This window comes from Anarrhichthys ocellatus, unplaced genomic scaffold (assembly GCF_004355925.1).
Source record: "Anarrhichthys ocellatus isolate YVR2014 unplaced genomic scaffold, GSC_Weel_1.0 scaffold37, whole genome shotgun sequence".
NCBI lineage: Eukaryota > Metazoa > Chordata > Actinopteri > Perciformes > Anarhichadidae > Anarrhichthys > Anarrhichthys ocellatus.
Window position 1 is genome coordinate 3816633 of NW_022280067.1, and position 14427 is coordinate 3831059.

At 41.0% G+C, this 14427-nt stretch overlaps 2 protein-coding genes across 3 annotated transcripts in view; one reads left to right on the forward strand and one right to left on the reverse strand.

The window, feature by feature from the left end:
* Positions 1 to 69: 69 nt before the first annotated feature.
* slc49a3 (solute carrier family 49 member 3) lies at positions 70 to 9539 on the reverse strand. Its single transcript, XM_031866937.1, has 10 exons — positions 9203 to 9539; positions 6089 to 6247; positions 5209 to 5431; positions 4344 to 4420; positions 3619 to 3756; positions 2978 to 3094; positions 2541 to 2693; positions 2266 to 2423; positions 1860 to 1963; positions 70 to 1154 (listed from the first exon to the last, which is right to left on the reverse strand). Exons 1-10 carry the CDS (start codon positions 9365 to 9367, stop codon positions 982 to 984), a joined length of 1467 nt encoding a protein of 488 aa, XP_031722797.1. The 5' UTR covers positions 9368 to 9539; the 3' UTR covers positions 70 to 981.
* Positions 9540 to 14070: 4531 nt separating this feature from the next.
* Positions 14071 to 14427, forward strand: part of pcgf3 (polycomb group ring finger 3) — a 47149-nt gene continuing 46792 nt past the window's right edge. For both annotated transcript variants that reach the window (XM_031866890.1, XM_031866889.1), the window contains exon 1: positions 14071 to 14209. The gene's annotated coding sequence lies outside the window, so the exon portion shown is untranslated. The remainder of the gene's footprint in view (positions 14210 to 14427) is intronic.

A 14427-nucleotide genomic window follows, 5' to 3' on the forward strand; every position in this document is an offset into this window, starting at 1 on the left:
CTCTTTGGAAAATAAATGTTATTGTTGGTCGTCACTAGCAGAACATTCAGTACAATGATAAACATCTACTACAGGAATCAGAACTGTATTTATTCTCTTCATTGCACAAAATCCACAACCGTCTGTAAGGCTTCAACATCCTTAACCTGATTCTCAATGTCTGCAGTCCTTCAACTAGAAGCATGTTCTGCTGATTTAAGTCAATAAGTAGTTAAATGCTGTTCTTTCTTCTGTTGTGTTTTGGTTTATATGTGCTCATTAAAACAGCCTGCTTTCAGTTTGCAGTCATTGGTCAGAGATCCTGCAGACTATCATGTAGTTACTACATTGTATTGAATGTACTCATAGTATGTCAGTAAACAGTACCTTTCATAGTGGTTTTAGTACAAATGTGCCCATGTTTTATGTGACACTACATCGAGTTGTTTCAGGAGTCTGGTGATCCAGAACATCAGCGGTAAACAGTCCGCCGTTCTTCTCTGCACCTGAACGCCTCACAGCTACAACACCTCTGTGTTCTAGTTCGTCTGTTCAGTGGAAGAAAACTGTCTTCGTTTTCTCTACAATCAAAGCTAGGTTTTGTTTAAAAAAAAAAAAAACATCTCATAAACATGATCAGTGTATGAATATTAACTATTTTCCATCTAATTTAATATTAATATTTACAGAACAAAGTGGCTACAAAGCAATCGTTTCCACAGATTTCCTCTCAAACTATTTTGTGTAGAAAGTATAAAATATTTCAATAAAATCTGCTGAGTATTGATGCACCTTTCTATAATTTACAATAATAGCAACAGAATTAATGCAGAATCTGTTTCTATATCTCAATGTACATAAAGAGTTTGGCCCCAGTGTCTTGATTAAAAACTAAAACTTCCTTTTCTACTTCGTACCACAGAAAACAAACTGCAGGTGTGATAACACCCATAATTCCCCCTGTCTCTCTGTCTGTCTGTCTGTCTGTCTCCGTCTCTCTCGTCATGAGAGTATCTCCACACTCGGAGCGTTGTCGGAGGTCGTCGACACCTTTCTCTGTTTGGTCCCGTACACCGCCTGCTCCTCGGCCTCCAGTCGTCTGTACCGTGTGTGGAAGAAGATCACGAAGCAGCAGCTGAAGAAGGTGCACAGCCCGGCCATCACCATCATCGGCACTGAGGAGAGAGACGTGCAGAATAAAAATACAACTTTGGGTCAACATCTCCAATAAGTCGTCTGATAGAGACGTTAATGTCCAGGAGGACGTGATGAGGAAGCGTCACATAACAGGAACACAGAGGAACTCCATTAGTGGGAACGTGCTTTTATTTAAATATATATACAGTATATATTGTTCTTATTGTTGCTATAAATAAGTTACAAGTAGACTGTATGAGAGGGCCGCCTGGTGTCAAATGTTTCAAAATGGGGGAAACATTAAATATAAAAGAATGAATATGATTTATGCATGTCATAATGTGGTTCTTGTTTTTAAACCTTTGTATCGAATGGATAAGAATGAAAAACAGATTAAAACAATCAAACATGTTGCGGCAACTTGTCGGAACATTTGCAACCCTGGTGTAACAAACACAGAGACAAACTTCAATACAACAAGCAGACTTTCACTTTCTGCTCCCTGAATTTAGAGGCACAGATGTGCAACGTTTCCTTGTGCACCGTAAAAATATTTTGCACTTTTAATGTCCCACAGGTCAGTAAAGTGCACACAGACAGCACTGCTCACGCTCAGCAGGTCTGACCAAATCAAAAAGACTCGTACTGCCACACTATTTATTATGCCAGGAAAATATTCAGTCTGTCAAAAATACCAGGATGTTCTACATCTGGTGGCATTTTGTAGTATGCAAGCTACCCACCCCTCCAGCTCAGGACCGCGTCCCCACAGGTGGACAGAGGAGAGTCAGCGAGCCGCTTAGTTAAAGCCTGAAGGAGGACGATGTAGATCACAGACTGGACCTGTCTGGAGAAGATCACATCCAAACAGCCACGATTAATACACAAAGAATTATTACACATAAGGTACATAGAGGAAGTCCAGGAGACAATGCGTGTGTGGAAACTGCATTTTAGAAATACCATCGAGGTTTTTGCTATGGTCCATAATCAACAGCTCATTAACATTTTCTATAATAGTTGTTATTTTACTTTGTGTGCTGGCTGACACCACTCGTAAACTCTGTTTTGAGCAGAAACGCATAAACATCTGTGTAGAAATGTGTTTTAATGACACACTGTACACTGAGAGTAAACAGAGAGTAGTACCCCGACACGAAGACGAGTCCGGCTGACGTGGCTTCTCCGACGGGATACGAACACTCCACCGCCAGCTCCATGGCCACTGGGTATATGGAGAACCCGAAAAAGCCAAAAAGAGAGCAGACGACGGCCACGGCGACTTTCTGCTCCTGCATCAGAGACACCTGAGAGGAGGAGGACACAACCAGTCAGCGTAGTGGAAGGAGGAGCGGCTCCTTTAAATACAACTGGACACACAAACAGGGCTGCAGCTTTAGACTCTTCCTGTCCCACGTTCTCACCACTGAGAAGGCGATGCACGAAAGAGCGGTGAAGCTCATGTTGACCTTCGTGGCTTCGATGAACTTCTTGGTCTTGTCGACGTAGATGCCGAGAACAGCGGCGCCCACGATGCCAAACACGATGAAGAGGGCGCCACAAACGCCAGCGAAGGTCTGCAGCAACGACACGTTACAGGTTTATGATTAAAGTCTGCATCCAGCATGTAAAAGACCAGACTAATGTATTTAGTCTTTCTTCTCAATTTTCCCATTTAAATGCAATTGAATGACACAGAATTCATCACTGTGTGATGCTTTTAGACTGTAAATCCTCTAACGTGTATTGTTAAATATGCAGCCTTGTCTTTTACTGCTCATTTGATACCAACTGGTCCAATTAGCACCTAATTGTTCCCCATGGAAATCACTGTGACATCTCGTCCTCCCGGTGCTCTTACGTTGGTGTATCCCTGCACACACAGGATCTGCTCCAGCAGCGTGGAGAAGGAGGTGAAAACAGCGATGCCCGAACCGAAGCACAGCAGCAGCACGAGGTAGGCTTTGTTCGTCAGCAACTGAGGAGACAGATACAAGTGTTGTTCAGCAGTTCTCACCTCTATTAGACTGATGAGAGTATAGAGGCGGGAGGGAGGAAGGAGTATGACATGTAACAAAGGTCCCAAGGCCAGAATCAAACCTGTGAGGCTGCACTTTAGTCTCATCTCAGTCAAAGAAAACCGTAACTATTAGAGTTTAGTTTTAGATCTGGGTCTGTCCACGGTGGGCCGGTCTCTGCTGGAGGATCTGCTGGAGTCTGAGCTGAAGGAGTTTCTGGTGAACCTGCATGATGTCATCCGAGTTCACCAGAATCCAACCCGCATTAAGAATAACTCTATAGAAACAGACCATCTTCTCTCTGATGGTCTGGTTTCCTCATGCAGATCATAAAGAGGATCAGGACTGAACTGGGACTGTTTCATAACCCGTTGTTGTAGACTCAGTCGGCTTTTCCTGAACCAGTAAATGTTGCGTCTGGTTGAGGTTATGACTGAACAGGTAAGTGGGTCCGTAAAGAGATGGATGTGCTTTGACTCCTCACCAGTTTGATCCCCTGCAGGAACGGCTCGGAGCCGGAGGACTCGGCGCTGGCTGACGGCGGCGTGGGGGGGGTGCTGCTCCGTATCCCCAGCGTTGCTAGGAAACAGATGATGCATGTGGGGACCGCGTAGACGAGCAGCTAGAGGAGAGATGAAACACACACACACACACACACACACAGAATGTGATGATAAATGGAGGTTAGCACCTGGAATCAAAGACCATTTATCATCATTAGCAGGTGAGCTGCCACAGAGCCACACAGTTCAGCTGCTGCAGTTTGCTGCATTAGCAGCTGCAATCTCACAGTGCACTCTGGGAATCCTCTGATTCTAGGTCTACTGATGTCTTCTTTTTTTGGACAGTTTTGCCTCAAAGGCGTAAGATTCAATCAGTTGCCTATTTGCACATTCATTAAACATGGAGCAACATTAGCATTCATGTGGAGCGGTGATCAACTGATGAAGTCCAGCAACTCCTGAGAAATAACACTTGTTTGCTGAAAACAGCTGCAAAGTCCTGCGAGGAGACTGAACCATACAGAACAATGTCAGATGAAACCAAAACAATAAGTTAACATACATATATATATATATATATATATATATACATATATATATATATGTATACACATATATATATATATATATACACACATACATATATATATATATATATGATCAGCATCAGTGCAATAAAACCTGACTCTCTGCTGGTTCAGCTCACCAGGTCTGGGATCCGTGCAGGTGTGTCAGCGATGACAGGAGAGAGGATGCTAGCGAGCAGGATGCCCAGAGGATTGGCTGAGGAGGGAGAAGAGGAGAAGAACCGAGTCATTCTGGTTTCTGTCTGTTAATAATGCTGCTCTCAGGTCTGATCTAAGTATTGGTATATGAAAACTGTATGATCGTTCTCATATTACTCTTATCTTAAAAGTAAATCTAATTGTTTAACATGAGAGTTAGCTGACGTGCACAGATAGAAGTGCTTCCCACTCTTTACAGCTCGGGCTGAAACTGAATCAGTTCCTGCTAATTATTCGTTGATCAGAGCACAACAACCGTGCTAAAACGTAAAAGTGATTTAAGTTGTAATATTGTATAGAGAGGTGTTCTTCTTTTCTGTATCGGAGCTGAATAATAAAACGGGGCTCCACACGAACTTTCTGCTCCCGACTGAACATTTTAGGGGCTCACATGATATACGATGATGATTTGAAATAAATATATATATTTTAGAAGCACCGTCTCTGAAAACTGAATAAATGGTTGCAGTCGGGAGCCCTGCATGAATAGTAATATTTTAGCCTGATGTCTTTGTGTCCTTGGCTGTACTTCTACTGAGATTTAGACCAATTTTACCCACATTTTACAAGCCGCTGTCATAATTCCACCAGCCAAACGTATTGTTTCATAAAAGGAACATCTGATCATAGACATGCTACAAAAAAGTAAACGAAGAGAGTTTATATTTCACCATCTTCAGCTAAAGAAATAAAGCTCTCGATATGTAAAGTCAGTTTGTCTAATGTGTTGCTTGCATTGATAACCGCTGTGAAGCCGTTTCCCTTCAGCAGCGATAAATCACTCACACATGGAGGCGATCATGTTGGCGGTGGCGCGCTGGTGGTCAGGGAACCAGAGAGCGGCCATCTTGGTGGGGGTGAAGATGATGAGGGGCTGAGCCAGGGCCCCGAACGTCTGACCCAACATCACCAGCAGGTACCTGACTGTAAAATCATGGCCCGTGTATACGGAGGCCCCGACGAAGCGCATCAGGGCCCCGAACATGTTCAGCCAGGCTCCCAGAATCAGCTGCAGGGTCCAGACGGAACAAAGTCAAAGATTCAGGAAACAATACAACCTTCTAACGAGGTTATACTTTCTGTAGATGGGGCTCTTGTCTTCAGCCTGGTCATGGTGGGCCCTCATGTTTTCTACAGTTATTCAATTTAAAAATAATAAAATGTTTTTATTGTGTTGGTGTTGTGTTAAAAAAGATCCTCACTGTTCTCTGTGAAGTTTGCTGGAAGTGATGAGACGAAGCCTCGGTGTGTTTAGGGAGCAAAAAACGGGTCATATGGTAAACTAGGAGGCTATTTGGCCTGATGTGCTTGGATTCATTTGGCATGCAGTTAACACACGAGTCATCATTTTGTTTTATTGAAAACTCAAATCTTGGCATTTGCTCCTGGTGTTCTTCACCAATAAATAACGGGAGTAACAGGCAAAGCAGCTTTAAAGGGATGTATTCTCTTTTTAAATGAGTTCTGTGCTGGAGGGTTTCTTTCCTCCTCACTTCTAAAATCATGTGCCTCTTGGTTCCAGCTTTGTGTTGTCACCACGGTGGCTCCTACTGGAACATCTAACTAAACAAAAGGACCAGCAGAGTACCAATAACTCTCCTGTAGTGTGCAGGTCCATGACAGGCTGTAGCCCACAACACAGATAACACCAGAGTGAGGTTCATACCGTGGTCCGCAGCCCGAGGGTGTCCAGCATCCACGTGGTCCCAAAGCTGAGCGGTATGGCCACCACCATGTAGACCAGAGACAACCAGTTCACTTGCTCCAGAGAGGCCTCCAGGAACTTGGCCGACTGGTCCGCTACTGGAGCAAAGGTCAGCCATAACTGGGGAGACACACGGGAAAGATTCAAATGATATTTTCAGATTGGTGCTTAATATTTATATATTTATAGATAAAGGCAACAAAACAACAATCATTTTAAGATTGTTAATATGTGATGATGTATAAGAAGTTACAATCATCAAAACATATTTACCCCAGTTTTATGTTGTTAGTGGTCACTCTGTTGTATTTCAGTGACCAGGCGTGTGTTGTCATGTGACCCGGACACAAAGAGGAAACGCTCTGACTCTCTCAGCTCATGTGAGACTCTCATGTGACTCCACTGAACACAGCGCTCTGCCTCTAAGGAACAGGACGTTTTCATGCTGCTCGAAAACATTTAGGGTAGTAGATACTTCCCTGGCCTTAAGTAACAAGTTCACTAGTGTCTGGTAACCGTATCTCCTAAATGTCATGTAAACAACAAGTGTGTTTACTGGGTGAGGACAGACGTGTGCAGGACAGAAACTTCTCTGGTAGTGTCTGCTTTACTGGGCGTCTAGATTTAGCTTTTTAACATGTGTGCGCAAGAATGTCAAAAAGATTGAGCAGTGATAGTGATAGTTCCTCCTTTTATCCAAAATAATTGAATCCAAAGTCGACCTAAAACTGAGACTCACAGCAGGATGAAGAACACTGGAATGTGACCGGTGCTTAGAGACATGCAGCCTGTAGGTTATAGTGTCGATAGATATAATGTTGCACAGAGCGACAGAATGAATCCGACTGGAGACTAAACGCTGAGAGGCAGCTCCAGTACGACTCTCCGTCTGCTGACAGTGAAGGAAAGCGTGAGCTGGTCAGCTGCAGTGAACACACAAAGCCCGTCCTGTGTCCCCCAGAGGAGACGCTGTCACACGTTCCTCTTTCTCCAGAATGCATCCCGGCTTGCAGCTTCACAATATTGTTTCATTAACCGTCACGTTTCTAGTTTCCAACAGTTTCATATCGTAGTGAAACTACAACGGAAGGAAGAAAACCCACGAGTTACTACAACTCAAACGAACAAAACACACAAATGTCGATTGAGAAAAGTACTTAAAATGTACTTGAAAGTACATATATAATTCTATATTAGAGCTACACTGATAAATTGGTTATTATTATGATCGGTATAGCCATTTGATGCAAATAAGTTGATATAGACACATAGTGTGTGCCACTACTAAACATGATAAGTACATGATAAAAGACTTTTATGTTCAAATAAAATGGTTACAAAAAGATATTTTGGAGTCAGGAGGTCACTTATTCACAGACAACAAAAGAAGGTCATTGGTACCAAGTATCATCGGTACGAAACAACACTCAGGTTTCAGTTCTTCACAATGAGTAACGTAAAACTACAAACAATTGTCTCACACAAAGCAGCCACAATAGCTTGAATAAAATACAGTGTAAAACTTGCAAAAATATTATTAAAATCAGAAAATGTCCAATCAAAAAATAATCAATCAAGACTAATAATGTGACATTCAGTACCGCTTTTAGTATTTGACAGAGTAATTAAAACTGTGGCTTAATCAGCATTTCTAAACCTCGAGAGTTTTACCTTTATTTGTTTTAAATATAAACGTTTGGTGTTTCATGTTCTTGCAGTTTCACAATTCTTCCCACACGACCAAGACGCTGTTTGTGGGTGAACACAACAGACATGGTTCTCTAAATGCTTCCTACATCAGATTGAGGAGGGCCCACCCTGAACCCTCAGTCCGCTAATGTCGCACCGATTGATGTCCGACTGGCTGATCAGCTGTTATTTGCCACCACATGAAGGAGTCTCCGCCAGCTGAGCCTCCTTTGTGAGGGGGAACACCGGCCCCGTGGAAACAAAAGCTGCCACAGAGAGAGGACGAGTCCCACGGGAGCTGGAGAAAGGTGACGGAGGGCTCGCTTTTAATGAGAGAGCCCTCCAGGCACACTCTGCTATTCAATGACTACACCCCCGGGGATTCATATCAGATCCACCAAACAGGAGGAGGCCCCACATGTCATCTACCCGCACCGATCACATTCAAACACATCTGCCACAGATTTCCTCATTTGTTCTTGTGAGTAGAGGCTGAGGACACAGATTCCATCCATCTGTAGAGAAGCATCTTCATCTCTGAGAGAAGGAAGCTGTCAATGAAACTGAGTCATTTAAGGTGCAGCTACTGGTTCCTTGTGTGTGAAGAGTTCTTAAAGTGGAAGATTTATAATTCTTAACTTTAAAAAGGTCACAAGGGTTTGAATTTGTAGTTTTTTTTAATTCTGCATGAACCAGTCAAGTGTGACTCATTTATATAAATATTAATGAGAAATGTACTCAAATACTGCACTTCAGTACAAATCTGAGCTACTTTACTCCACAACATTCTTTAAGCCATTATTGTACTTTTTACAGCACTACCTGTATTTTAAATATGTTACTTTACAGATTCAGTTTATGAATACAAAATATAAATAAATCATGATGCTTTATTATGGATGAAGCAATCCCTTCAGCTGCAACATTAGTAATGCATGAATACATAACTAATTATAATCTAGTCATAATAATAATATATTATTAATAAATCTGAAATGAGCCATTCTGCATGATAAGTAAGTTTGGCACTTGAAATATATTTTAATACAAATAATTCATTCATCAACAATTTATTTTTGTTTTGTTATTGAAGTTGTTTTTGACAAAAAATACATTTTACTTTAAGTTTCAAATGCAACAGTATTTGTACACTGTGGTATTACTATTTTATAGTATTTCCTTCACCTCTGTCTTTGCAGAAACTGTCTTCCATACTATTAACTGTATAGATTTCAAAAAGATTGTATGAAATGAAGTCAAGGATCTTCTGAGTCATGGTGTTTTCGACCATAAACACAAGCTGCAATTTAGCTCAGTTAATTTACCGTAATTACATGAAGTTATTTACCGTAAACAAACGTTGTACCCACAACAACAACAACTCACCGTGGCGTTGGAGCAGTTCAACAGACACAGGACGAGCAGAACGAACCACCTCCTCTTGTACACTTTGAAGAACAGAAGCTTCTTCAGCTCTGTGTTTGGTGTCCTCGGAACATCAGAGGAGACCGAGGAACAAACGGTCTGAATCTCGGCAACATCCTCCTCCATTAGTAGTTACAATGTTGTAAAGTAAATCCTTTAAAATGCGAGCTGTACGTCCATTGTGTTGTGTTATGTTGTGTTGTGATGGGTTATAATGTAATTTTATCTGATAAATGGACGCCGGGAAAGCAGTTTAACGGCCCAGAAGAAGTCGCTTTATGATTCAGGAAGACAGTCGAGAGTGTTGTACTGTACCAAAGATCAAAGATCTTCTATAAACAAGATCAACACCTCCGTCGTTAAAACAACGATTAACGTCTAGAGCTATAACAGTTGAAGCCCATGAATGTGGATTTTAGGGACATCATATCACAACTACAAAAAGTCAAGGATGACACTATAAAGTCAGACTTTGTGGTCCTTGGTGGAAGAAGTTATTTTAAAAAAGGTATTCAGCTATTTAAAGGGGACATATGGTTCTTTTCAAGTTCATGTTTGTAATTTGGATTTCTGCTAGAACATGATTACATGCGTTAATGTTCAAAAAGCAACATTATCTTTCTCATATTATCCGTCTGAATTTACCCGTATCATCCGTCTGTCTGAAACGCTCTGTTTTAGCACCTGTCTCTTTAAATCCCCCCCCCCCGAAAAAGTCCGATCCGCTCTGATTGGCTTGCTAGAAAAATATTGATGCACTTTTGCACAAGGAGAGTTAAAATCGTTAGCATCGTTTTTGCCATTTGTGTTTTTAGATCAAACATGTGTGATGACTCAGGGTTCATGAATCACTGCCAGTTACAAATATTCACTCTTGTTTTGCATTATTAAAAAAATGAGTGAAGTTTTGTCCTCTCACTGGGGATTGTTTTTTCTTGTCACTGGTAAAAGGAAAGGAGTGAGAGATCTTCACCTCTTCAACTTCTCTGAGTGCACTGAGCGTAACATGACCCTCTCTTTAACCCTTTGTGAGTCTCTATAGTGTTAAGTTTTACAAGTTCACTTTAAAATAAAGTGAAACTAAGTGAAACCGGGACAATTGAATCATGAGTCCAGTTAAGGTTTTCCTATTAAACTGGTCTAATGTCTTTTATTTTGTCTTTTGTTTATTAAAAACCATAGACATGATAACATATTGATGAAAAAAAAGACTGTCACGATAACTTCAATGATAATAATAATAATAATACATATTATTGTTGGAATAATACTTTGAAAATGTGAAATAATCCAATTCATGACCTTATAGATTCAGCATTAAAACAATAAAAAATGCTCTTGTGTTTGTGGGAGCACTGAAAATGACAAATAAAAAATGGCGCATCATTTATTCATATAAGCTGGGCAAGAAGTCCAAGAATTGTGGTTAGAAAAAACAATCATTTTTTTATGGAAATGCTTGATTTCTTATATTTTTGTAAAATCAATTACAGTTAAAACTGTTTATCATGTACTTCAAACTCAATTCACAGCGAATCCCCAGGTTGTCGTCGTTCAAGAAGGTTAATATAGTGGATTCAGAAAGTTTTCACATTTTGTTATAATCCTGTAGCCTTATGCTTAAATAGTTTAATATTCCCTCTCATTGATCAAAACCTCAAAATGACAAAGCAGGAAAAAGGATTTGAATTGTTTGCAAATGTATTAAAAAGAGAAAAGTGAAATATCACATTAGCGTTATTCAGGTTCTTAGTTGAAGCACCTTTGGCAGCGATTACAGCCTCCAGCCTTCTTAGCTGTGACGCTTCAAGCTTTGCAGTTTGGACACTTGGATTTGGGGATTTCATTTTTGTATTCTTTCTTTATTAATGACTTGTAATTTGCTTCATTCACCTTCGCCCTCAACCGTGACTAGTCCCTCAGATGAACAGCACTCCCACATGACGCCAAACACTTTCTATCTTGCTTTCATCACACCAGAGGCTCTTGTTTCTCACAGTCAGAGAGTCTTTTAGATGCTTTCATGCAAACTGCAAACAGGACTTCATGTGTGTTTAAGCTCCATGAAGAGCTGGTTGTTCCAAACTTCTTCCCTTTAAGCAGCATGGAGGCCACCATGTCATGGGAACTTCCAATTTATTTTGCAGCCCTCTCCAGAGCTGCACCTCGACACCATCCTGTCTCTGAGTTCTCACAATGCGATGTCAGCTGTGAGGCCTTTTATAGACAGGTGTGTGTGTGCCTCTCCAAATCATGTCCAATCAATTGCATTGGTGGACTCCAATCAGGGAGTAGAAACAGCTCAAAGATGATCAAGAGAAACTAGATTCATGAGGGGAAAAAATAACGATTTTAGCACAAGTAAGGAGAACATTATATCTATAGCACCTTTCTAAACACGTGTTACAAAGTGCTTTACATCAACATCAGCACAGAAAAGAGAAAACACAAATACTAAGCGGATACAATAGAATTTTACAGTCCTAGTTTTAAGTCGCTGTAGTCTTAACTAAAGGTAGGTCGTACTGCAGCCTCTTCATACGAAGCTCAGCGGCTCTTGGAAATGACTCAGACTTGATTGAGTTAAAGTAACCACAGCCCCCGGAAGGTTTCAATTGAGTTACTCTACATCCTGCACCAAGAATAAGAAGAGATTCTGTGTTGTGGTGAAGAGCTACAGACACAGATGAAGAATAACAAAAACATGCAGCGTGAGGCTGAGTCCTCTGTCAGAGATTTAAAAGCCTCTGAGTGTCAGCAGATGTTGGCCTGTGGCCGTGCTAAAAACAGAGATTCTGGATAGCTGTGGCTACTTTTTTTTTCCGACATCATTATTTCCAGTTAGGAGCCATATTTCATCACAATAGCTTGACCGCATGTATCCCACCCACACTGTTACATAACTCTAACCACACCGAATCTTTACCCGGCACCAAACCAGGTGATCTTAACCTCACCATAGCCATCTTCAACCTCATACCCAAACGTAATCCCCTCAAGGCTTGTGCTTTAACATCCGATGTTAATGACAATTCTGTCCTCACGAACACCAAGAAAGTGGAGCACACTGAACCCGTCCTTGAATCACTGCGTTGGCTTCCTGTGGGTCAAAGGATCCTATTTCTTGTAGAGCACTAAATGATCTCTGATTTACTGAAGAATCTGGAGCAGGTGTACTGAGAGTTTTCAGGATCAAAACCAAGCAATTATTGCATTTCTTGCCATAAAAAATGATTTGTTCATTTGTGTTTATAGCTTCCTCCACTGCTGAGTTTAGAAAGCTTCTGAAAGAATGAAAGGTAAGTTTGTAATGTTATATTTTATGATTTCAAATCAACTATTTCAATGATTTTCACAGAAAAAGTGTTATTTTGATTTTGAGTTACATGATGGCAACTTATGTCAAGGTAAAAAATCCATTTCTCATATCTACAAACTGTGTATTTTGGATATACTTGCACCTTTCTTGATCATTTATAATTGCACTTTTTCCTACCGCTGCACAACAACTTCCCTCAGGATGAATAAAGTTGTATGTTCTATAGTCTTTATTTCCCACAATTTCATAAATGTGACAACAGCAAATTAAAAAAGGTTGAAATATATCAGCGAAACACAGACTACAATCACGGTGACATTACTGGGAAGATGCATCTGTTGCACTTTACAAAGAGTTTAAAGAATACTATCGACAGTTGAGGGACAACATGACAGCAATATCTGACAATTCAATTCAATACATTCTTTTTTAAGTTGATGTTGTCACAGTCTGTCTCCCCATTTTCCGCCCACACACCTGTCCCCACTTCCCTCGTCTGCTCTGCAGTTGCCTCACCTGCATCTCATTCCCTCATCGACCTCTCAGTTCATATAACGGCCCATTAGAGGTTTGAACTCATCCAGAACCTGACCCGGCTCTACTCCCTTCACCTGGACCTGGAAGCCTTTATGAAAAGCCACATTTAATATAGAGCAGGTCTGTAACATGGATGCACCTGCATGTATGTTTTTTTCTTCTTCTTTTAATTGCATATCATTTATATAACTGGTACCTTTTGCACTTTAATGTGTTTGCTGGGTTCTCCAGGAGGAGCTGGAAAACGTTTGAAGACGTGTGGAATACCTTTCTAAGTCAGCGGACCAGACCTGGATAACTGGATGAAGATGGATGGACCTGAACACTACTTTTACTTATAAACTTTTATATATTTTCATTGTATCTGTTTGGGTTACTTTACTATGTATACACATTTAGCAGATGAATAAATATGGGTGAATAAAGTTCTTAATTTTTTATCTTATTGAGTTGACAGTCTCACTACAAGGTCCTTCAGACATTTATGTTCTGGAGCTTTTGATCGTAACATATGATCTTCCTCGTCAGATGGATGGAGTTTGCTTCGTTGACATGGAGTTGTAGTTCATCATTTTTTTGTTTTGAGCTCTTTAAAGTTGAGATTCAAGCTTAATTTTTGACATTGGAAACTAAAACTCTTATCTTGGTTCAGAATGAAATATCTCAGATTACATTTAAAAAGCTTTTTCATGTGTTCATTACCAGCATCTCATTGGCTGTGAGTTTATTAATGTCTTTGTGAAATTCCATAAAACTTTTCTTTTGCTGTCATATTTTAAATAGATTTATTTGAGCAGACATTAAAGCTCTATTTGTGTGTCTCTCTCTCTCTCTCAATGAAAACAACCATCGACTCGGAGCTTATTTCCTTAAGATTAATAATGAATGACACACTCAGCGGATCAATTTTAAAAATGAGTTGCACTCATCCACCCCCAGCCCCCCTCCTCACACGCTGTCTGTGCCGTGCGCATGCGCATCATTGCTCCAGGATTGTGCTGTTTCGGCCTGTTCCGCGGCCGCTCGGTCATTTTCGCCTCTTTGTTGTACTGCTAGTGGATTTAACTCGGATTCAACCCCAATATCCAGCGGACCGTGCTGCTCCCAACCAGGTTAGTTCGTCTAACTCTGGACCTCCTCATGTTGCTCCTCGCGTTTCGTCTCCGGTGGGGTCTATCGCCGGTTTACGGTCCCGGTTCGTCCACCCCCCCCTCCACCTCCTCCTCATTTTTCGCATGTCTCTTTCCGCTTGGTGCTACGGGGCATGCTATACGTGCTGTTTTGTGTGTGTGTGTGTGTGTGTGTGTGTGGTGGTGTATGGCGGCGCCAG

Excerpts from the sequence above, each read along its gene's own strand:
- slc49a3 (XM_031866937.1), bottom strand. The coding sequence starts at position 9,367 with ATGGAGGAGGATGTTGCCGAGATTCAGACCGTTTGTTCCTCGGTCTCC. Across the intron at positions 5,432-6,088 it reads CCCTCGGGCTGCGGACCACG|CTGATTCTGGGAGCCTGGCT; the intron begins GTATGAACCTCA and ends TGGACCCTGCAG. Across the intron at positions 1,155-1,859 it reads CGCGGTCCTGAGCTGGAGGG|TGCCGATGATGGTGATGGCC; the intron begins GTGGGTAGCTTG and ends CTCTCTCCTCAG.